Source organism: Podarcis filfolensis, assembly GCF_964270895.1.
Source record: "Podarcis filfolensis genome assembly, chromosome: 9".
Lineage (NCBI taxonomy): Eukaryota > Metazoa > Chordata > Lepidosauria > Squamata > Lacertidae > Podarcis > Podarcis filfolensis.
In genome coordinates this window covers 49581883-49605803 of record NC_139610.1, presented here as the reverse complement: position 1 = coordinate 49605803, position 23921 = coordinate 49581883, and the positions used below count along the sequence as shown (strand labels likewise).

The 23921-nt window shown below is 40.4% G+C and overlaps 1 protein-coding gene across 3 annotated transcripts in view; it reads right to left on the bottom strand.

Moving 5' to 3' along the window:
- Window positions 1–23921, bottom strand: part of PRDM5 (PR/SET domain 5) — an 84593-nt gene that overhangs the window by 46790 nt on the left and 13882 nt on the right. For 2 of the 3 annotated variants that reach the window (XM_083571308.1, XM_083571307.1), the window contains exons 3-10: window positions 23542–23664; window positions 18212–18410; window positions 17092–17266; window positions 13943–14035; window positions 13524–13645; window positions 8842–8921; window positions 3667–3751; window positions 1915–2072 (exon numbers count right to left, since the gene is read on the bottom strand). In XM_083571308.1, the coding sequence (XP_083427434.1) occupies window positions 1915–2072; window positions 3667–3751; window positions 8842–8921; window positions 13524–13645; window positions 13943–14035; window positions 17092–17266; window positions 18212–18410; window positions 23542–23664 (1035 nt within the window). The remainder of the gene's footprint in view (window positions 1–1914; window positions 2073–3666; window positions 3752–8841; window positions 8922–13523; window positions 13646–13942; window positions 14036–17091; window positions 17267–18211; window positions 18411–23541; window positions 23665–23921) is intronic. The other variant, XM_083571309.1, reaches the window with a different exon arrangement.

Sequence of the window (23921 nt, the reverse complement as noted above, 5' to 3'; positions counted from 1 at the left end):
TAATCTGTATAATTCATGCAAATTGAGTCAACTAGTCTTATTAGTAACCATGATTCAGGTTTTTATCTTTTTTTAGCACTGAATATGCTCAGACTTGTTTCTGTTCATTCAGACCAATGGTCTACCATAGGAATGGGCAGAAAGGGGGTCCCAATCCCTTGGTGAACCACAAGCCAATGTGCCGGGGGCCATTTTGAGTCTTCTGTTTGCAGCAGTGCTTGCAAACACAGAAGCCAACTCCTAGGACACGAGGGGGCTTTTGCCCCCCAGTAAAATATCTGAGGGGTGGTGTGCGTGTACCGCATCATGTGATCGATTATGCAAGGTGGGGCTTACCTTGGCCCCCTCAATATCTTATTCACGTTGACACCCCTGCTTGCAAATGTAGACTTGATTTATCTTGCTTTGAATCAAGCTAGGCACTTCTTAAGCAAACATGCATATTCTTGATCACTCAACGAAGATCAGTGATACCCAGCTTTGAAAAAGGACACTGTTGGGCCAGGAGTATTCAAGCAAGATAGAAAGAAAAGCATACCATGCAAACTGAAGCAAGTCCATCCCTGATCTACTAGGTCCAATATTGTTAATGAGCTTCAAACCCAGGGGTTCAGAGACTGAGGCTGGGGCCTATCCCAGCTCTGCTGCTTGAGCTTTCCAAAATGGAAATGCCCTAATTCAATCTTCACACCTCATACATAAAAATACACCGATGTGGACATATTTCCATGACTCTCAAAGCAATTTCAGGGGCAAGGTCCACACTAGGTTTTCAATATTTATTGACTGAATAATGCTTCAGGACACAGAGATTACTGGGGGGGACAGGACATGTTTTTCCCCTCCTTTCTCTCTCCCTCTCTTTTTAATTTAAAGTTGACTACTCAGAATAGCTTTCATTCACTTTGCTCTCAGTGTAGCCAGTTTGTAAGTTGTATTTTTAAAAGGTCATTACATATGTAAGCTCTGGTCCTGATATGCAAGCTCTTGTGTCTTTCAACGGGCTCATGCATCCTGTCTGCCTTAGAAAGAACAGTCATCGTTGTTTCACCCTGTTAGAAGCATTCTGGTTATTATTATTACTTTCATATGATTTATGGCTGAAAACACAAAAGATGGTGCAAAGATCCGGTGCCAGATTCCCAGATGGCATATAACATGAGCCAAACTGTGAAAAATGTGTAAGTATTGGTATATCTATTTCATCAAAGTGTTGGCGCAAGGGGCGGGTGGAGGGAAGGAGCAATAGGGTTTCAAAGACTAAGCAGGAAACCAGCCAGATAATTTTTTACAGTCTTGCAATTCTGAAGCAGCGGCATCAGTCAAGGGTGCAGCCGTGCCATTGAAAACGTAACCCAGGGTCAAAAGTAATGACAGGCATTATCAAAATTAGGGCAGGCAGATTGGAGCTTAAATCACACAGCCAGGAGTCGTTTAGTGGAGCCTGAATGTGAGGTCCCTCTGTACTTTGAGGGCAGAGTTTTCTTCTGTTGCTGAAATCATGTCTAACTGAAATGTCGTCAGTGCAAACTTTAACGGCTCTCCTGATAATGTCTGCCACAAAGAGAAAAAATGACTGCAACATCATGATAGATAGATATAGTTAAGAAGTTACTCTTTTAAAAAAAAAAATTCCTAAAGGAACAAAATCAAAACAAGTATGCAATCAGTTGAACTAGTTTGGACTGATTAGAAAGAAAGAAACAATCACAAAGGACCCGTTTATGATCTAGATATCTAGGCTATCGCAAAGGAACGCTAGCTAATATATTTTGCAAAATTTGAAGCTCATGTTTCTAAGCATGCCAAAGCGCACTGATCCATCACTAAAATGAGCAACAGCTGCAAATCTAAGCCTGGCATAGCTGTAAACAACAACAGCAGAGTGTTTTTTGTTTTTGTTTTTGTTTTTACCTTCTTGTGATTCTTGTAAACATTTCTGTGGGCAAATCCCTTTCCACAAAGCTTGCATTTATAGGGTTTATCTTCACTGTGTATTATTTTGTGTGCAGTCACTTGATCAAGTCGTTTGAAGGACTTATTGCAAACCTCGCAGGTGTAGGGGCGTTTTTCTGCAGAAAATGAGTGGGGGGACATTTAATCTCCTGTTTATATAGGGGTAGAAGATGAAAGGCAGAGACAGCCATCTCGTTGGAGAGATTTCTGCAATGAAGTCAACCCAATTAAGATTAAACCAATTAGAAAGACATCTAATGCCCTTTATGTTACACAGTTAAGTCGCTTCGTAAAAGATGAGCCATGGCGCATCTTGAGAAATTGGCACGTTCTTTGCCACAATCATGGCTAAAACTAAACTCTGATTAATTAGCTTAAATCAAAAGAGAATGACTTCAAAGAGGCAAAGCCTGTTGCCAGACTACAAATGTGAAAGAGGGCATGACAGTTTAAATGTTTTAAAACTTAATTAACAATATACATAGCAGATTCGTTTTTAAAACAACCAAAGTTGGTGTGTATATGCTTTTGTGTTTCAGTTGCTATATGAAGCCTAGCACTACAATGTAGAATATTCTAATCCAGAATCTCAAAACTCAGCTAAATGCCCCTGAGATACAGTCCTTTTTGTTTGCTTGTTTAAACAAATGCACTTCAAGCATGCAATGAAATGGAGATAGCAGCTAAACATCAACCGTTTTAGCAATGTTGAAACCCTGTTTTAAAGCATTTAGGTAGGGAACAGAAATTCAGGTTTTGATTGCACCTTTTTCCAATTATTGAATGAAAGATGTGGAAATGCCAGAGCTTAATGAACAGAAATAAGTGGCAGAGTCCAATCAGACAAAACAGTGTTTCTTGCAAGTTCTACATGGCTTCTCCTCTGCCAGTTCCATCATTGATAAAGGGTGCCTTCTCAGGCTATTGCCTAAAGGTGTATATGGTCTGCTTTAGAAACAATGGAAGCATCTTGTTGATACCTAGAGACCAATAGATAATTTAAAGACCTTCCCATTTATTTCAGCCCAAGGAAACATCCCGGAAACATTTCCTCAAGCCATCTCGGCGTTGCTTACATTATTTCTACCATACAATGAGCCTACTAATTTTTTTAAAAAATAACTATTCAATCAAGTTTCAAGGCAAATATCATGATGCAAGTGTGTCCAATAAGAAGAAAAAAGATATGTGGAAGCAGGAGCCCATATAATAAACTTGGAGTTTTCTAAAAGGAAATGCTCAACCTATTAATTGTAAAGTATTAGGATTATATGCGTTGGCTGAAACTCTCAAACCAATTAAATCAGTCCTTTGAGCTAAATCATTTTTAGGCTGCCAAAACTCCAAACACACTTACAATGGAAGCAAGTGTAACAAGCAAGTGTTCAGAGCTGCAGTATATGCCATATTCATGTGATCAGCCATCTAAAATCAGGGATGAATAAACTGAATCGCTCCAGATGCTGGGGCCACAAATCCCATTATTCCTGACCTGAAGGGCAGTGGAATCCAACAACATCTGGAGGGCCACAGACTTCCCTCCACTTAAATTGACAAAACTAGGTTATGGAACCAACTACCAAAGAGCCTCATTATTAGGTCTTACCTGTTTGTTAATGCAAAGCCCAATAGAACAACAAAAAACTATACAATAGCAATTCAAGGTATTATGTGAAGCTTGATTTAATAAAAAAAGAAAAAGGTTTTTACCTGAGTGAGTAATCATATGGCGTTTTAGCTGGTTAGCTGAAATAAATTTCTTGTCACATTCCTGACACTCAAAGATCTCATGAACCTGCAATATGAGTATTTAATGATAATTAAGTATGTGTCTTACACAAGATCACACATCTTAAGCTAATAAAAGAACATCTCAAATAGACTGTAATTATTCCTTAGCTCGGAGTTATGCTAATGCTCATGGATGTACTTCCTTCCTTAACTCCTTTGCTTAACAACCACATTTCCAAAATTAAAAAGTTCATTCCAGTGAACAAAAATTACCTCACAGTCCACAATCCATAACCCACTCTTAAAAAAATTAAAAATCAACATTTCTAGGACTACTGTAGAATATGTGTTCACCCCCCCAAAAAAATAATTCTCTCAGACTAGGCAATTTTTATACATAACCTTTTTTTCTTCTAGCATAAAGTCTGAAAATACAGAGAACATTTCAATAATGTGCACTGACTTCTAAGAAGAATATAATTATAGTCTAATGTACTCATAAACACTAGTCATACTTACCGGAGAGTAAGCCCTATTGAATACAGTGGCAGTCATTTCTTAGTAAACTTGCATAAGAATTGCACTGGAAATCATTCTCTTGGCTACTATCATATTTTCCAAAGTAGCAATGATTTTAAAATTGTAAATATAACTCTATATTACCGTTCTTTGAATACCAAGCTTCTGGACAAAGATGTCTGGGGACAAAAAACACTAATTGTCTGAATTGCTTCAGCCTAACCAAGGTCTGTGTAGCCTGAAATGAACATATTTCTTCATTTTTTAAAAGTGACAGTTTCAGAAATCTTCATTTGTCTTATTAAAAAGGACAAAAAATAATTTGCCAAACTTTCCAAAGGTGAACTTGACATAGATTAACTTTGCATGATAACCACAGTATGGATTTAGCACCTTAGTTCCAATAATTTCAATGGGGGTACTCTGAGTATGACTAAATTTAAAACTAGATGATATATTTGACCTCTTTCTCTACATTTGCTTTTCTTCTCTGCTTTCCAAGAAACCTGTAATTCCAAATGTTGCTGCAGACATAACTTTTATGTGGTTTTGATATTTATATGAAAAGCTTTTTTTCCATTTAATTATTTGTTCCAGATAGATCTTTGTGGAACTTGAAACCCATCAAATGCCCAATGTTTAATATAATCAAGAGTCTGCTCCAAATTCCCACCTCTGTGTTGGGACTGGGGTCAGAAGGAAAGTTACAGCACCATAAATTTTGCATGATGTCATAATCTGGGTACAGCATCATGCCTCAATAGAGGATTCTTTTTAATTTCTCAAAAATGTAGGCCTGTACATTATGAGAATGAGCTACAGCAAAATCCAGATGTGTATTGTCCCCCCCCCCTCTGGGTGCAGCTACAGTGATAAATTCAGATACTTTTGCTTCCATTTTAGATTAACCACTACTTGTTGTAATATCCAAACCCAAACTGTGGTTAATCTTAACTATGTTAGCCAGAGTTAGGATCTGGACATAATAGGAAACTGAGGGTTATCTAAAGTGGATGTGGAAATTTCTAAGCTCCTCAAAGAGGAAAACAGAACACAAAACATTAATTATGTTTAAATATTTTGCTGTTTGCTGACCTGGGCTCTGTTGGGAGGAATAATGGGGTACAAATTTAACCAGGGAACTGCAAAAGGTCCCCAGAGCATCAGGTTTCAGGACCTCTTTCCTATGTGCATTTTTATTGTTGAGGTAAGATTCCCCCTTGCTCTTTAGGCAAAGGAGGCAGACACATTAAAAGCTGCTGCCATCACACCTAGTGTGTCCTTTAATCTACTGGTTTGGTGAGTAGAAAGGTGTCGTTTGCCCTTCAAAAAACCCTATGTGTGCAGCAGCAACATGAAAATCAACCAAAAAACAGTTGGAAGAAAATCAAGAGGAAAGAATAATTACAGAACAAGTAACACTCTCTGAAATACTTGCATAGCAATGTTTAGGGATACCCCTCAGATTGGGTAATTCCTGACAGACTTTGACTTACAGTCCATAAATCTGCCTGATTGTTTTTCCTTAGAACTCAACTAATACTATAAGCCCCTAAAGAGATTCACTAATCCAAGCAATGTGATCTGACCTTTCAAACTTTTAAGACAATTCGAAATAGCTGGCTAGTTCTAGGCTTTATGCAGGAATTAACTTCACAACTATATGTCTGTGAAAGAGATTTCTCATTCTGTATCACTGCCCTCCAAAAACTGTTCCTGGATTTGCATCAGTTTTTTGCCTTTGAAGGTAGCTATTAAACAAACTGCTTAGAAATAATATTAAAAATGTGAAGGACAAGTAAATTAGTATACAGGTAACCTAGAGTCTGCACTGGAAACAAAAGAATCCTCATAGGTATGAATTTTAAGGGATGTTTTCAGTTGGCATTTTGTTTTCAAGTCACAGGAACCTATTAATACAGTGATACCGCGGGTTACATACACTTCAGGTTACATACGTTTCAGGTTACACACTCCACTAACCCAGAAATAGTGCTTCAGGTTAAGAACTTTGCTTCAGGATAAGAACAGAAATTGTGATCCGGCGGTGCAGCGGCAGCAGGAGGCCCCATTAGCTAAAGTGGTGCTTCAGGTTAAGAACAGTTTCAGGTTAAGAATGGACCTCCAGAACGAATTAAGTACTTAACCCGAGGTACCACTGTAGGGCACATGCTTGGTATAACCGAAGTCCTAAACCAATTAAAAGGATCCTGGTCAGCAGGGCTGGCACAACTGTGCCTGAGACCTTGAAAACTTCTGTTGCTAGTTGAAGTAGATCATATTGCAGGGCTGGGGAACCTTTGGAGCTTCAGATATTGTTGGACTCTCAATTCCCATCAGTCCCAGCCAATACCAGCGATAATGTGTGTTGTAGTCCAAAAACATTTGGAGGGTCAAAGGTTACCCAAGACTGTAGCATTGGCTAGATCAGACTGCAACTCCCATCATCTCCAGCCAGTTTTGCCAATGGTTAGGCATGATGTGAGTTGTAATCTAACATCAGGGATCCAAGGTTGAAAAAGGCTGGGCTAGATGGTCCAATGATAAGGCCGGTCCTTGTTTCATATGCCTCCTAAGATCACTAAATTTTATAATAACTTAGTGGAGTATTGACCCTTATTTGCCACTATGTTGTAGTTGATCTTCAGCCAGGCAAAACAACAGGCCTAAAGGCCTGTCCAGACTGCCACACCTTTCACAGGTACATCTGAATTAGCATGAACCAAATGTCGTTCAACTGTAACGGATACCACCACCCCAAAGAACAAGCTGGTTGTGAAAGGCAGCTGCCACAAAATGAAGTGGACTTTCCGTATGCTGATGCAGACCTGCATTTAGGTGAACTTGTTCAGACATACAGTCTGTATTTGGCATGATTTTTCCAGCAACAAATGCCTACAATGGTGGAACCCTATCAATGCAGCTGGTTCACCACATAATCTCAATGCCATAGCTTTAAGTAGAACTTAATTGTACAGCTCAAAGGAATGATTTTCCAGTTTATGGCTTTCTGGGATATTTGTAAAATAGAGGGAAACACAACCACCTTTCTTCTTATAAGACCAGATCTTAAACCAGGTTTTATGAGCAATGAGCTCCTATCCCCGATGTGATACTCAGCTAGACACAAAGTAAAAAATCTTCAAACATTCCTTTCTGAAGACTGTCTTCAGCTAAAAGGTCAGAAGAAGATTAATGCAAACAATATATTTTTTAAGAGTTTTTAAAAGAAAATCTACAGAAGATTTTCATCTCCCTTTCCAGTTTCGTACTGTAATAAATGCAGCCTAAATAATAGAATCTGTCTTACCAGCTGTGCCTTATTTGCCACATAAACCCTCAAAACTCTCACTAAAGCTATTTTTACGTAAATAAAAGATACCCAAAATCTCCCCTGGTCCCCCAAAAAACCCTTTATATGGTACTAGCATACAGTGGCTTGGAGTAAGCATGGAGGCAACATTGCTGAGTTGCAGAGAGACTGGTTATTTATGCTGCTGCTGGGATTCTTATAATAGGTCATATGACTTGGTGTTGCTGCAAAACAAGATATAAAAGTCTGGCAATCAATAACACTGGCAAAGAATAAGGGCAGGCAGCAGTAGAAACCTGACAAAAACCCAAGCAAACTGAAGTGAAATTCAGGCAGGTTTATTAACGCAGTTAAAGGGTCTTATTAATGCAATTAAATTGCCCTATGAATTTTCAGCAAGTGTATTTGTGTCTTCAGTGTCCTAATGAGCAACAACTGCAAGTTCTTCTACACATCAAAAGGATGCCCCCAAAATGTGATTTAGTTTAGGTCAACTGAAAATAGTTTAGATGCACTTTTCGAATAGAAAATAATTATACAATATAAGTGCAGAATTTGGCATTAGACAGAAAAGTTGGGAACATCACTTTTCATTTTAAAAATCTGTTTCTAACAATTAAGAGTACCCGATTGGCTTGCAAATGTGTGGCTGATACCTAGAAAAATCTCAAAATGCCAGAGGCATTTTGTACAAGATTTGCAGGATCAGGGCTATTGTGTCCCCTCAATCTGTCACAAGCAGAAGCAAAGTGCATTTTGCATACCAGGTAAACAGATATCTATTTGTAGAGATACCTTTTTGCTTCGTTTCCATAATTTGTAAAGGTTAGAGCAGTAAGCTTTTCTTTTCTTTTCTTTTAAATCCTGATTATTTTTGTTGCACGCTACTTGCTGCTTTGACTCTTAGCATTAATAGCCTTTAGCAGTACAAACAATATGCAGTGGGCTTCTGTTAAAAGAAATTAATTCCTTATGTGGATTTGCCAGTTATCCAATTATTCTTTTAGGGTGTTATAAGTTTAATGGGTTCAGAATATATTCAGTGTTCTACATGGAATTTGACTGAAAAGTGAAAGCGTAACAGAAAGATAAAGTACTGATCACAGCAAACGAAAGAAAAGAAGAGAAACAAAAGATCATTTTCTTTTCATTTACTGTGTGGTTGTGAAAATAAAAATCTCAGGATCTAAGCAGACTACTGTCTTTGTGAACATGAGAAAAACGATAGTCTGAATTTCAGCAGCTCTCTAGCGACCCTACTCTATGGCCTTCTACCTCGGCAGAGTCACAACCTGCTGGGGGTCAGCCTTCATTTTACTGACCTTTCGATGCTCTTGAAGATTTGTTGCTGAAGAACACCTCTTATTGCACACTGAGCACATCAGCCTCTTCCTAGAGTTTCCTAAGCCAGAAACAAAAATACCACCAACAGCTTTAATAAAGAAGTACAAAGGAAGAGGCCAAATGTTTTCACTGCCTGTGCCATTTTTCACAGGCCATTTGATGGACACAAGAATTTTACACTTTTACCCCACCGCAAATGTATTATGTTACAGGACAGCTCTGTGGGTGCCCTACAGAAGTTTTGGCCTGTGGAATGTAGCTCCAAGAAAGCTTTGGCTGCTTTAAAAATAAATAAATAAATAAAGCAATCCAATTATATTACGTCACCTAATATAATCAATGAGAACATATCCATTTATTAACCTCCAGTTCAGAATGCAACAACAGTTTAGTTATTAATTACTGGTTATTTTCTAAAAATGCTGTGTTTACAATAAGCAATTATGAGGAATAAATCATAGTTTGGCTTTCACCAATCTTGTGCCCTCCAAATGTTTTAGACTACAACTCCCAAACATCTGAAGGGAAGCAGGTTAGTGAAGGCAGCCATAGTCCATAGTTTAGAATGGTTTTGTCCCATAGGCTTAAATGAGTCTCAGTGAATTCAGGCAATGCTGTGGAAGAGTTGAAACAGTGTCCAGAGTCAGTAATAGACTGGATGAGGGCCAATAAACTGAAGATCGTTTCAGACTTCAGACAGTGGTACTGTGGTTCTTGCAGGCATTTCCACAGAAGATGAATAAAAATGTACTGTGCTTTCTCTACCCCTGCTCCCAATAATGTTTATTTTAAAGTTATGTTTTTATTATGACTTTTTTTGTATTGGGTCATATTGTTATTAGGTGTGTGATCTTTTCTATATATTTCGTTGTTTCTTCAGCTTGCAAATGGCCTTGTGTATAGTAATATGGAAAGGCGGTATACAAATTAAGAGTGAAATGAAATGGAAAATGTTTCCTTGCCAACTTCTCCCCAGAAACTCCCTCAGCTCTCGGCACCATACCTTTGCCACCAGAGGTGGCAGAAGACATACCAGCTTGACCTAAGTTCAGTCAAGAGAAAGAGGGTGACCTCTTTAATCCAAGTTACACCCTGGAACAGATGTGTCTTGCAGGGGTATTTCAGCCTTCAACAAGTTTCAGACCAGCACTGGAGCAACCTTCCAGATTATTCGCTTCACATATGGTAGGCAGCAATATCATAAAAAAATCTGGCCACATTCACACCATTTAAACAAGTATCATACCACTTGAAACAGTCATAGCTTCCCATAGAATCCTGGGAATTGTAGTTAGTTAGGAATCCTGAGAGTTGTTAGGAGACACCTATTTCCTTCTGAAAGCTATAACAACAACTACTACTACTACAGCAACAAACAAACAAATAATAATAATAATAATAATAATATTAATAATAATAATAATAATTTTTATTATTTCTATCCCGCCCATCTGGGTGGCTTTCAACAGAACATTAAAAACGAAATAAAACTTTGAACTTTAAAAACTTCCTTAAACAGGGCTGCCTTCAGATGTCTTCTAAAAGTCAGATAGTTGTTTATTTCCTTGACATCTTATGGGAAGGCATTCCACAGGGCTGGTGTCACTACCAAGAAGGCCCTCTGCAGTTACCAGAGTTCCCTGGGATGAGGGTCTAACTATTAAGCCACTCTGAGAACTGTATGTCTATCAGGGAGATAGGTGTCTCTTAACAACTCTCAGCACCCTTGACAAACTGCTGTTCTTAGGATTCTTTGGGAGAAGCCATGAGTGTTTAAAGTGGTATGATACCCCTTTAAAGATGCAGAGCTGATGGGGCCTCAGTCTTGGCTCCAGCTCCAACAGTGCTACTGTCCCAGGTTCTGGTGCTAAACTACCATTTGTGTCACTATTGTATTTTCTCCCTGCCAAGTTCTACAAGCCAAGTAAGGGCTAGTGGCTTCTTTTGGAGGTTCAGACATGCGCAGGAAACAAGGTTTCCAAATCCATTCGTTTCTGGAAGTTTACACGTATCTCTTAGATTTTCCTGTCATAAATAAGTTGAAAGCACACCAAAACCTCTTCTGATTTGAATCTGTAATACATGTTTTCCTCTGCCCTTTAACATAATTAACTAACACCAAGAAAAGTTTCCACTCATCCCAATTATGCTTCAGGCTAATCTGTGAGCCACTGCCAACACTACATGTCTGTTCTATGTCTTAAAAGCAAAATGGTGGCCATCTTTACAATGCTGGAAAAGTCAAATGTGCAAGTTTCCTTATGAAACTTTTTAAAAACTCCCTCAAAAATCCACAGTAAGAAGAAAACCAATTAATTTTTTATTACCCTTAGCACAACTTGAGGTAATAATAATAATAATAATAATAATAATAATAATAATAATAATAATAATTTTTTATTTATACCCCGCCCATCTGGCTGGGCCTCCCCAGCCACTCTGGGCGGCTTCCATAGAAACCAAAAATACAGTAAAATATCACACGTTAAAAACTTCCCTGAACAGGGCTGCCTTAAGATGTCTTCTGAATGTCAGGTAGTTGTTTATCGCTTTGACATCTGCTGGAAGAGCGTTCCACAGGGCGGGCGCCACTACCGAGAAGGCCCTCTGCCTGGTTCCCTGTAGCTTTGCTTCTCTCAATGAGGGAACCGCCAGAAGGCCCTCGGCGCTGGACCTCAGCGTCCGGGCAGAACAATGGGGGTGGAGACGCTCCTTCAGGTATACTGGGCCGAGGCCGTTTAGGGCTTTAAAGGTCAGCACCAACACTTTGAATTGTGCTCGGAAACGTACTGGGAGCCAATGTAGGTCTTTCAAGACCGGTGTTATATGGTCTCGGCGGCCGCCCCCCGTCACCAGTCTAGCTGCCGCATTCTGGATTAGTTGTAGTTTCTGGGTCACCTTCAAAGGTAGCCCCACGTAGAGTGCATTGCAGTAGTCCAAGCGGGAGATAACCAGAGCATGCACCACTCTGGCGAGACAGTCCGCAGGCAGATAGGGTCTCAGCCTACGTACCAGATGGAGCTGGTAAACAGCTGCCCTGGACACAGATTTGACCTGTGCCTCCATGGACAGCTGTGAGTCCAAAATGACTCCCAGTAAGGTCCAGTATGAGGAGTGCTAAGACTTGATTAGTCTGCAATGGTTGTTTAGAAATAATAATAGAAACAACTGTGAAAACATTGATCTAGAATTTTTGAACAATTAATGCACATCCCTCATACGTGCATATAATACCCAGGCTTCCAGCACCCTTTCCAGTACAGAAGGAAAGACAGCCTGTGGTTTATTTTAGCTAGTCTTATTGGTGTCCAATACTAGTGGAAGATGATTTTAAGGGAGGCTTCCTCTAGGTGTGCAGATACCGTATTTAAAGGGTGACTTTGCCAGACAGTATCCCAACTGTGAGCCTCTTAACTTTTCTCTTAACTGTGCCTGCCACATCTGCTTTAAACTCCCAAAATTTCCCATACTATGGTCCAATATTACACTACAGATTAGGGAGGCTGCCCCTTTCAAGTCACAATTTGATTTAAAGCATGGAGACTCAAATGTAGTGAAGGATCATTAGCCCTCCCCTGGGCACTCCAGGTAGCGTGCAAAAGTGTAACCTTGTAATGCTCTGAACCATGTCTGTCCAACAGTTTCAAAACGGAAGCACATAAGGATATCCAGTTTCACCTAGTCCAGCACTCTGTCTTCAACAATAACAAACCAGTTGTTCTTAGGAAGCCCACAGTAATTGTCAGAGGGGTTGGGGGGGAGGTGAATGGTCATCTGTGAACTTGGCCAGTCAGTGTCTCACAGGCTACAGGCTCACCTGGCAGCAGTGGCTGGATCTGTGAAAACCGCTCATCATGTTAAAATTCCCGCACCCAGTCACTGCCACTCAGGTAAGCCCAGCACACAGCCAGGGGAATAGCAGGAAGAACCAAACTGGCATGGACGTCAGTTCTGGCCATCCTGCGATGATGCAGCTACCCAAGAGCATGAGAAGAGCCCTGCTAGATCAGGCCAAAGGTCCATCTTTGGCCAACATCCTGTTCCCACAGTGGCCAATCAGATGCTCATGGAAAGCCCACAAGCAGGATCTAAATGCAACAGCGCACTCCCCAATTGTAAATCCCAGAATACTGCCTCTGAGAAGGGTACTCTGGACTGACTCCAGCCCAGATGATAGTGATAAAACATGGGCTTGTGTTTCTTTCCACAAACTGGTACTCAAGTGTCCTGCTTCTGAAGAAGAAGAAGAGAAGAGTTTGGATTTGATATCCCGCTTTATCACTACCCGAAGGAGTCTCAAAGCGGCTAACATTCTCCTTTCCCTTCCTCCCCCACAACAAACACTCTGTGAGGTGAGTGGGGCTGAGAGACTTCAGAGAAGTGTGACTAGCCCAAGGTCACCCAGCAGCTGCATGTAGAGGAGCGGAGACGCGAACCCGGTTCCCCAGATTGTGAGTCTATTGCTCTTAACCACTACACCACACTGGCTCTCAACATGGAGCTGAACATGGAGCTCTCATTCTCTTCCTCTGAACACTTTGGTTTTCCCAGTTAATAGCCACAGATTTTGACATTTTCTTGAATCCAGATTCAGCTCAGGAAACTTGAACACTGGGAAGTGATTCCCTAAACACCGGTGATTTCAACATTTTATGCTTACCAGTGTGCACATTTTCCTTGTGCTTTTTCAGAGCATCCTTGCTCTTGAACCTCTTCCCGCAGCTGTCAGCCTTGCATACGAACCTGGCATCACCTCGGCATGCTTCTTTGTGTTGCTCGTAGCTGATGTTGGAGAGTTGGGAGAGTGGGGAAAAAATAATACATCAAGAAATAAGATACTTCCCCCCTCTCCAAAAAGAATCAGCCTCTCAGCAGGCATTTTGAGTGCGCTTAACACATGCTGCGCAGAAGACTTCTGGGGTCACTTCATGCATAACCTACTGCAGGTAGGCATGAAAGCATTTCTCGTCTTGCACAGTTAGGGTTCAGAAAACAACTAAGGAACTTGAAAAGCAAGCAAGCATGCAAAAGGGAGGTCAGCAGCAGCATGAGAGCAGTCCAGTAATTCTGACATGGAACCTCAATTCTGAGCTGAAGGATGTGTTGCAAACAGAACACTGAAAACTTCTCGAACGATCTCCTGGGTTGACATTCTCAGTGCACTGGAGAACACTGTCAGGAAAGACAAAAGAAAATAAATGAATTTGCTTAAATTGTGTGGGCGTTCGATGCCATCCACATTTATGCTATGTTTGTTTGTTTTCCAAAATAAAACAGAAGTCAAACATTCCAAGGTCAATTAGATTTCAGGAATTGACTGGCTTCCCACACATCCTGGGATATTTGTTCAAAGGGTAAATGTGTGTGTGTATACATACATACATACATACATACATACACAGTGGTACCTCGGTTTACGAACTTAATCCATTCCTGAAGTCCGTTCTTAAACCGAATCCATTCTTAAACCGAGGCACGCTTTCCCTAATGAGGTCTCCCGCCGCCGGTGCCCTTCCAACATTCAGTTTTCATTTGTAGACCAAGGTAAAGTTCGCAAAACAGAACACTACTTCCGGTTTTGCAGAGTTAAAAACTGAACTGTTCATAAACAGGACTGTTCTTAAACCGAGGTACCACTATATATGAATTATTGAAGGAAATTAAGAATATTACGACGAGCCACTTAATTTGTGGTTTAGCCATCTTAATGCAACAATGTATGCTATTTAAATTGAGTACAGTGGTACCCCAGGTTACAGACGCTTCAGGTTACAGACCTGCTAACCCAGAAATAGTACCTTGGGTTAAGAACTTTGCTTCAGGATGAGAACAGAAATTGTGCAGTGGTGGCAGCAGCGGCAGCAGGAGGCCCTATTAGCTAAAGTGGTACCTCAGGTTATGAATAGTTTCAGGTTAAGAACGGACCACCAGAACGAATAAAGTTCTTAACCCGAAGTACCGCTGTAATCTTATTTACAAAGTTTATAGTTAAATTATATATATACTTTTTGTTGTTGTTTTTAATATACTAGGTGTCTTGAAGGGGAGACCACGATCACAACACAAATCAACAATCAAGTTTTAGGGCTGGATCAGCAAAATCTATTTTGGACTACAACTCCCATCAGCCCAGTCAAAAAAAAAATATTGTGGTTTTTTTGGGTGGTTTCCATATTTTCAAGGCTGCAGAATGCAATAGTATTTTTCTGTGGTATTCTGACCAAACAAAATGCCCCTGAAGAAGGAAAACTATTTCTGAAACATGTTGGGATTAACAGCTACAACATAAACCTTTGAAAACCCTTCGTTCTTTTCCCCTTCCACAAACGTTAACACATCCAGAACAACTGATTCACAATGGATCTCTATACAGTGATCTACTTACATATACATTGTTTATAATACACACCATTATATAGAAAACTTCTAAAATTCCTGCCTTGTTGGGAAACCATGCCCATTTTATTTAAACGGTTGCTTTTTACAAAGATTGTGTCTCAGAATGCAAATCAATGGGGGAGAAAATGTTCCATTTCTGCTGGAAAGAGGAACTGTGTGTTGTACGCCCTGTATAATTTCCAGAGGTCTGCTGCTGCTCCAATGTACAATATTTACTTAAGAAATTTTCCTCTGCACTTCAAACACATTCCCAGGGTTGCTTTTTCAAAAACAAAATACACAATTAAAATATGGAATATTTTCACATGCTGAATCCCCTGAAGAGAAACAAAATGTATCTCTCTATTGAGGTCAGACTTAATAACCTCTCACAAATTGTCTACCTTTAGCTGCTTCATGTATACCTTTAAAACATAGTATATTTTCTCATTTTAATATGTTACAAATAGGCTGCAAGTTTGATCTTCTGGTTATGTGATTTTATTTGCTATTAATTCAATTTTAAATGTTCTCTTCTGTTTTCATAGAATTGAAGGGACTGTGAAGGTCATCTAGTCCAACCCCCTGCGATGCAGGAATCCTTTGTTCAATGTGAGACTCAAACCCACCACCTTGATATTAAGAGTCTCATGCTCTACCAACTGAGCTATCAAGCTTTGGTCGTATGCGATTTCTATGTACAATAAATATTATGTGACATCATGGGGTTTGTTTGGGTTTTTTTTGCATTTTGGGGAGAAATAATTACAGCTGAAACTTATCTGAGGTGCCAATTCTTACGAGTCCTTATGAGTGTTCATAACTTATTTGGGCTTATTTGGATTCATACAATTTAGCGCAATCAATGTGCTGTGCTTTCAGTGGAGTTGTCTTGATTCCATGCTGCATTCAAAGAGGTTGTGGAGCTAAGTCTACAGCACCCACAATATTAGAGAACATTGGAAGGAAAGGTGAAGGTGAACTAGTAGTGGAGTTTGTGGTGGGACACAGATGCTCTCCCAAAACTTGGACTTAACCGTCCAGGAGTCCTTTACCTTTACCTTTACTGGCTTTGCTGTTCTTACCTGGACCAGGTCTTCAAGAGTCAAGGTGGTGGCAAGGTTGGGACTGTGTAGAGACACCGGCGGGGCCACCACTCTCTAGTTGGTGACTCCAACTTTGCAGTCTCTCTGTCCCACCCCATCTGCCTCCAGGTTAGCAGCAGTGATGTCATTGTCAGGAAGATGGCGCCACCCAACCCAAACAGAACCCATACATTCATAGCTATGATGATGTTCCCCAAGCTTGTTGCATTATCCAAAATGAGGTGCAGGCAAACTCCGGCCTCCCAGATGTTTGGGACTACAGTTCCCATCATCCCTGACCCTGGTCCTGTTAGCTAGGGGTGATGGGAATTGTAGTCCCAAACATCTGGAGGGCCGGAGTTTGCCTATGCCTGTCCAAAATGTTCAGCGAAAACAGCCAACATGGGCTGTTGTACTTGGAAGGAATGCTTGGAGACTAACATGAAAGCCTACCTCTCCTCCAAAACTTCCGTTTCATAGACAACACAGGACAAACCCAGGTTGCTCACTGAGGGAACATTCAGCAGGAAGTCAAAGCCAATCCTGACTTCTCTGAGAAGTGTACCTGCTGCAGTGCATCTGTCTGCACACAACTTCTGTCATATTCCAGGTATAAGATGTTTTCAGTGTGCGTTCAAAAATGTACATTTTAAAGTAGTCTAAAAATGTTTGCTAACTTTGCAATACATCCATCCCTAAAGAAGAGAAGTTCAAGTTAATGATCTGAGCGACATGGAATCATAGTTAATGATGTTATACACTTACTGCCTCTGCAGAGCTTGCTTAACTGGGAATTTCTTCCCACAATTCCTGCATTTGAATTCCTTTTCTTCACTGGGTTTTTGGTGCAATGTCTGAAGGTGTTCAGCTAGGATTTCCTGGCTGGCAAAACTGGATTCACAGTTAGGGCAGGCATGGTCCTCTTTGCAACTAAAAGAATCTGCACGGCAAAGAAGAAAAATTCAGAAAAATCATTTCCTGCGTATAACATGTTTGGAAGATTATATTCTAAGAAAATGCTCTAATGAAGGAGGATCCACAATATTTTCTAAGCTGTGGTGAGTTCATATTACTGCAAAAAGAAACATGATTAATTCAGCTGACATCTGAAAACAGCAAATAAATTTAATTATGTTTGTTTATTTCTGTGCAACTTATTTTTCTGCATCGCTTTGTCTTGGTGTAACCCTCTAGCATACATTGCTATAATAATTCTGCAGACAGTTGGAAAGAGAACTGGTGCTCTTTATATTATAAAGGGCTGTAGGTTTCCATTTCCTAAGTGGCAACTCTTTTGAGAAGATTGCTGTGTTGCTGAGGTGACTGAGATGAGGCAATGTTCCTTCCAGCCAACAGAAAGATCAACTTTCAAGGAAGAGGTTTAGTGGTGACACCACCTAAAAGAAAGAACTTGGGGGAGAGGGATGGTGCTCTGTTTTATTATATCATTTATGTAAATTCTATCACTTCTGTAAAGTCCTTATTTATATACTGCTGTTTGATTTTTTGGAGTTTTATGTTATTTCATTAAATAAAGATAAGTTCTTTGCTATGAGTGCCTTCTAAGACGCTTAAGAAAGCACCTTAAATATATATTTTAAAACTGAAATAATCTTATAAAAGAGTCACATAGAGAGGTGTGGGTTTTTTCAGTAATGTTTAAGAATAGAATCCTGTTTCGTAGTTATTGAGGCAGAAAGGTACGAAGTCTGAAGTAGTCTTGATAGCTTGCAAAGGTTGCAATTTGTAAACTGTTCAGAAAACTAAAATTACCAAAATCCTCAACTATACAGAAAAGGTGCCCCTCATTTTCTTAAATTAAGAAATGACTGTGTGCTTTTAAACAGATGGACATCATTTCCATTCATCTTAATTTCATCCATACCTTTCTCACTAGTTTGTTGCAATTCCTTATGGCTGCTGTTACCATTGTTGCTGATGATGCTGTCATCTTCTTCCTGGTTAGTAATTACTTCCTCCTCTTCTTCCTCTACTTCTTCCATGTCGCTGTCAAGGTAACCAATCAGCAGTTCTGTATCTGTTTCAATATCCTCAACAGCTAAGTAGAAAATATTTTCGCCTTCCTGTTGGGGAAAGCAAGAGATTGGACAGTCCCTTTAGGAAAGCATACAGCTAAATTAATTTTTAAAAGCATCAAGAAATACAAGTTTCTGAGTGGATACAAGAACAAGTCATTTTTGTCAGATACAAGGTGGAATTCATAGTAGCGTTAAGACGGGTATGCATGAGCTGAACAAGGTCTGCTTGTGCAATAGGACTTTCTCCCCTCTCCTTCCTCTGGGTACCCCCACAAGCCCTAAACCCATTCTGGGGGTTTCCCCAGCCCCCTAAAGCAGATTTGGGGGACATACAGGTGGAAGAGAGAGGGGGAAATCCCACTGCACGACTAGAGCTCATTCTGATCAGCCAATTTACTTGAATCTCACCCATTGTTTTGAAAATAATATATTGCTCAAAAGTTCCAGTAGGAACAACATAGTCTTGTTGCACTTTTTAAAAAGTTTGTGCCATAGTAAATCTGTTAGTCTTTAAAGTACCACAAGGTTGACTTTTCCCTTCAGACACAATTGAGCTTGTTATTTATTTATTTACTATTTGCAAACTTATAAACCAATTCACAGTCAAAGGTTCCAGAGCAGTGTATGACAGAAGGAAAAGTAAGATAAAATACAAAAAAAACCCTGTAGACTCAATGAGCTAGCAGCAATAAAACCATTTCGGCAATTCAATTGTACAATTAATAGTCCATAAAATGCCTGAGTTACATATTAGGAAAAGCCTTCTTAAACAAAAATGCTTTCAACTGCTGCCTAAATATCAGAATATTAGTTGTGTGCCTAATTTCAGTTGGTAACTGATTTCCAGACAGCTGGAATCATGTAACCTATGGAAGCCCACCTACTAATTTTGCATGCTTTTGAAGACATAAAGATGTTTGTTTTGCAGTATATCAAGCTCAGCACCAGCACCCTAGGCAGCTAGCAGGTCCCTTGGGATGTCAGGACACTGTCTGCAAGCCACCCACTGACATTTTTCAGGATGTCGTGGAGTTGCACTATGGAACTCTGAGAGCTTACAATGCCAGTTCCCAGCCCCCCAAGGACTACTCCTGCTACTTCCAACACTGTGGCCAGGTATTCCCAATGGGACCTATATCTACATAAGAGGAAGTCCATGAGAGGACACTTTGCCCAGGGTCCTCTCAAAACATGGAGTGTGCCCTGTGCTCTGTCTCTATAGCTTTATTGAAATTTGCAAGCCTCTTGCTTCTGCCCACCTCTCATTTCCATGGGCCTGCTTTCATATGGTTCAGTCAACGGTTTTATGGTAATGCAGACTTGGGCAACAGTTATCAGATGAGCAAAGTGCATTGGGTTCTTCCAAAGGAAACAAAAGGAGAATCACATTTACCTAGCAAATGCTGCCAAGTGCTGTCGTAAATCATAATTCTTATCTGATCAACATCCAGTAAAGTTAATTCAGCCTTGCTTACGGTGTGCATAGCCATATATTTTGTGACAAGCTTTGCGAGGCTACAGCAAGATAATGATTTTTAATTTGCAGTATGCTAAGATTCATTGAAACTGCCAACAAGGGATATCTTACTTCTAAAGCTTAGATAGGTCTGTAATGGATTAAAATGACTTATTTATGAAATGGGAAAGTCAATTTAATTTGAAAAACTTGTCAAAAGCAACAGTGTTCAAGGACCAGACACATTTTTTGCTCTTACATCAGTGATGGAATGGGGAGAAGAAAATTAATTACATATTTTCTTCAAGATGTGTATTTCACAGTGGAGTTCAGATAGCTATCAGGATAGTTTGCCTTCATCAAAGAGTTACTTTTTCCTCTTATAGCACTGTTGCATGTTCCAGGGAATTTTAATTTACCACAATAAAAACTTAAAATAAATCAAGTTATAAGACATTCCCCCCTCCTCCTAATGTAAAAAGATTTGGCTCTTACTTTTTCTTGTTTCAAGGAAACATATGTCCAGGCACACAAAGGCCCTGATACACAAAGGCTAAGTCATGATTTGTTTTAACAAATCGTTAGTTAACCACAAGTTGTCCCATAGACAATCAAACAAACCATGGCTAGTTTTTCCAAAGCTGGACTTGTTTTCCAGCTGCTCTTGAGTCAAAACTTTTGCAGTTTGTTGAGCATTTCTGGCTGGGAGCTCAAACAAAGCATGGTTCAAGAAGCAGGGTAGAGTGTATGGTAACACCAAACCACACTCAAACCAAACCAAGGCTCCTAAGACTATGACTTCATTTATAAAACCAAGCACTGCTTCAGTTACAATCTTTGTATCAAATCCATACCTCTGCTGTTAGAAGCAGGGCATGAAGGGAAGGGCAGAAGGCACCAAAAATCCAGAAGGGGGACATGAGTTGATAAAAGTTTGAGAGAGAGTCATTTCTAAGATTACCAAGATCACCAAGACAGTGGTGTCGCAAGGGGGGGCAGGGGGCGGTTCACCCCGGGTGCTATGTCTCGAGGGGTGACAAGAAGGCACCCCGTGGGGTTCTTGCCCCGCCGCAGCCGCATTCGTGGCTGCAGCTACAAGCAGAGGATCCTGCCACGGTCCATACAGCGTTCGAGCAGTGCCGGCAGCAAACCACTACATACAACGCATGTGCTGTGTCACATGCATGTGCTGTGTCACATGCATGCGCTGTTCATAGCAACGCCACACCTGCACTGTACATAGCGGTTTGCCACTGGCACGGACCGAGCGCCATACGGATGGCGGTGTGATCCCTCTGCTGCCGCTGCAGCTGTGAGCGGAAAATCCCGCCACCGTCCGTACAGTGCTGGGGCAGCACCGGTGACAAACCACTATGTACAACACATGTGTGGTGTCACACACATGCACTGTACGTAGTGACGCCACACACGCGCCCTACGTAGTGACACCATGCATGCGTCATACGTAGTGGCACAACGTATGCACAGCCGGTGGTTTGCCCCGCCCCGGGTGTCGGTTTTAGCCTTCGTTCACCCCATACCAAGATTCTAAGACTACTGCTGAAGGTTTATGCTCAAATACGTGTGCTCAGCTACCATTTTAATTTCCCATAATGACCCTACATTATTAGAAATTTAAATGGTGGCTCAGAGCAATGTGTCCAACACTACTGCTGCCAGGACTGCCATGTCAACAAACAACTTGGAACCAGGGTATCTATGGGACCATCTCTCCTACTGTATCTCTGTCCAGCAGATGGGTGTGCTTAGCCTGTACTATAAATTGGGCTTTTATTCCTGTAGCTCTAGTTCTCAGACTAGCCACTCAAAATCAGACAGGTGCCTGGCACAATGATGTTTAGGTGCCCACTGAAGGTTTATGGCGGTTCAAATTTTACAACCGATGAAATTGTTTTGCTTTTTAGATTTAGATGAGTGGTTTTATCATTTTTTGAGATTGTTGAACTTATTGTTTTTTGAACCTGTGCTTGTTTGTTTTAGTCTTCTTTGATGGTTTTATACTTTGATGTGGTCTGTATATTTGAATGATGGTGGTGATATAGGACGACCACTGATATAGGGAGTGCAGTCTGCCACGGGTCCCCTAAAACAAGGAGATGGTCCTGCTTTCTTATAAAAGTCAAACGCTATGTATTTGGGTATTAACTTTGTGTTAATATAATTGCTTATGGGCAGCACAAGAAATGAACAGAAAACCTCAAACTTGCCTTATGATAAGTAAATATTGCAATAGGTAAATATATAAAATCACAAGCAGGATCATAAGCAGAAGAGGACTATTATGCTCATGTCCCACTTATGGGCTTGCCATAGTCATGTGTTTGGCCAATGTGAGAACAGAATCCTGGACCAGATAGGGTTTTGGTTTGAGCCAGCAAGACTCTCCTTGTCTTCTTATAATAAGATGCATTTATCTTGGATTTCTTTGTGGCTTACCTCCTCTCCCAAATTCCCGCCTGCCTTTTAGGCTGAGAGGCAGACCAGTTGTGCCATATTTATTACAGTGTTGACTGATTCTCAAATACTAATCTTCCATTATTACATTTGTTAAGTATGACTTTAAACCACTCTACTGCATCACAGTAAATACCTCTTTTCCCATTAACCTTTGCCATTTCATTATTCCAGTTTGCTGAGCTTGTCCAGACCACCAGAATGTCTGGTGGCTAATGAACAGAGTGCTTGAATAGTAAGGGTTGGCTGTGATCCTGTTTATAAAGAGTTTTGACATTAACAGCTAAGGGGCCTTCGCCATACAGTAGTCACCAGCAGACACCATTGTTAAAAAAAAGTATAAAAATGTAATTGGCAAACACAGGAGCAAATGCAGGCCTTTTATTCAACCAGGTTACTCAAAACGGGATTAAGGTACAGGAAAGCAAGCAGAAAACACATTTAGCTTTGAGAGGCATTGTGAATTTTATATGTTCATTGATCAGTTGAATGACAGGAGAAAAGACTGAAGGTTTATTGTTGCTGTCACACTGATTACAGCTTCCAACAAAAGGCCAATGACTTCATAGCTATATGTCATACATGGCCTTACAAGTCCTCATTCAATCTGGCAATATTCCAAAAACTTTGATTAACCATTTCCTTCCACTGGGGGAGGCGTCAAAAAGTATATCATGCATCTGAGGACGGGGTGGGAGTGGGGAGATAGTTGACGCTCCCTGCAACTCTTAGCATTCTTATCTGCTTAACAAAGCATACTCACTCAACTGACTTCAGATTCTAAATAGTTTTTACAGTTCTTTAGAATTTCCATAGCTCAGGCACAGCATACAAAGCTAATCTGCTTGAATATGGATGTATGATTAGCCACTATTTTTAATTTCTTCTATCCAGTGCTTTTTTTCTTAAAAAAAATGATTAGAGGTGCTCTCATTTTGACTCAAGAAAATCACCATTTTATAGTTGAAATCGGGAAGAATAAATACAGTAAATGGACAAAAGTACAAAGATTCACAAAATGTTTAGGGGTATGTGTACCCCTGCATACCTCCAGAAAAAAGCACCGCTTGTATCTATAAGGCATGATTTTGGGATATTTGTAAAATTATTCTTGCCTAGCTTTTACTCTAATTTCATAGACTCCAATCTAAAGGCAGAATCAAGTCAAAGCTAAAGCTTTATTTAAATAAATAAATGAGCACTCCTTTACGGAGATTAAGGATAATGAGCGGTTACCAAATTTACCTGGATAGCAGCCAGGTTCTTCTGTTCCTGGGATGGTGCTTCATGTACAAAGCGGAGCCAGTTGGAGTGCCTTGGACTGCTGGCATCCAGCACATAAAGCACCTCACCTTTGTTCCCACGCACCTGCAATGGCAAGAACCGTTAAGCAAAACTAAAACTTTGCAGAACAATTAAAATATTCCACTGTAAATCACCAGGGTTCACCCTCCTAGCCTATCTTACTCTGCCTGGCAGAAGAAGCAAATCTGTCACTTTCCCAGGAATCCACCATGTCTCACATCCTTGGCCCATGTACCTCCATCAGCAACTGGCCCTTCTCTTTTGCTAACTCTCTTCAAATTGACAGCCTTCTTTTCTCAGGGCTCATGTTCATTAATGAA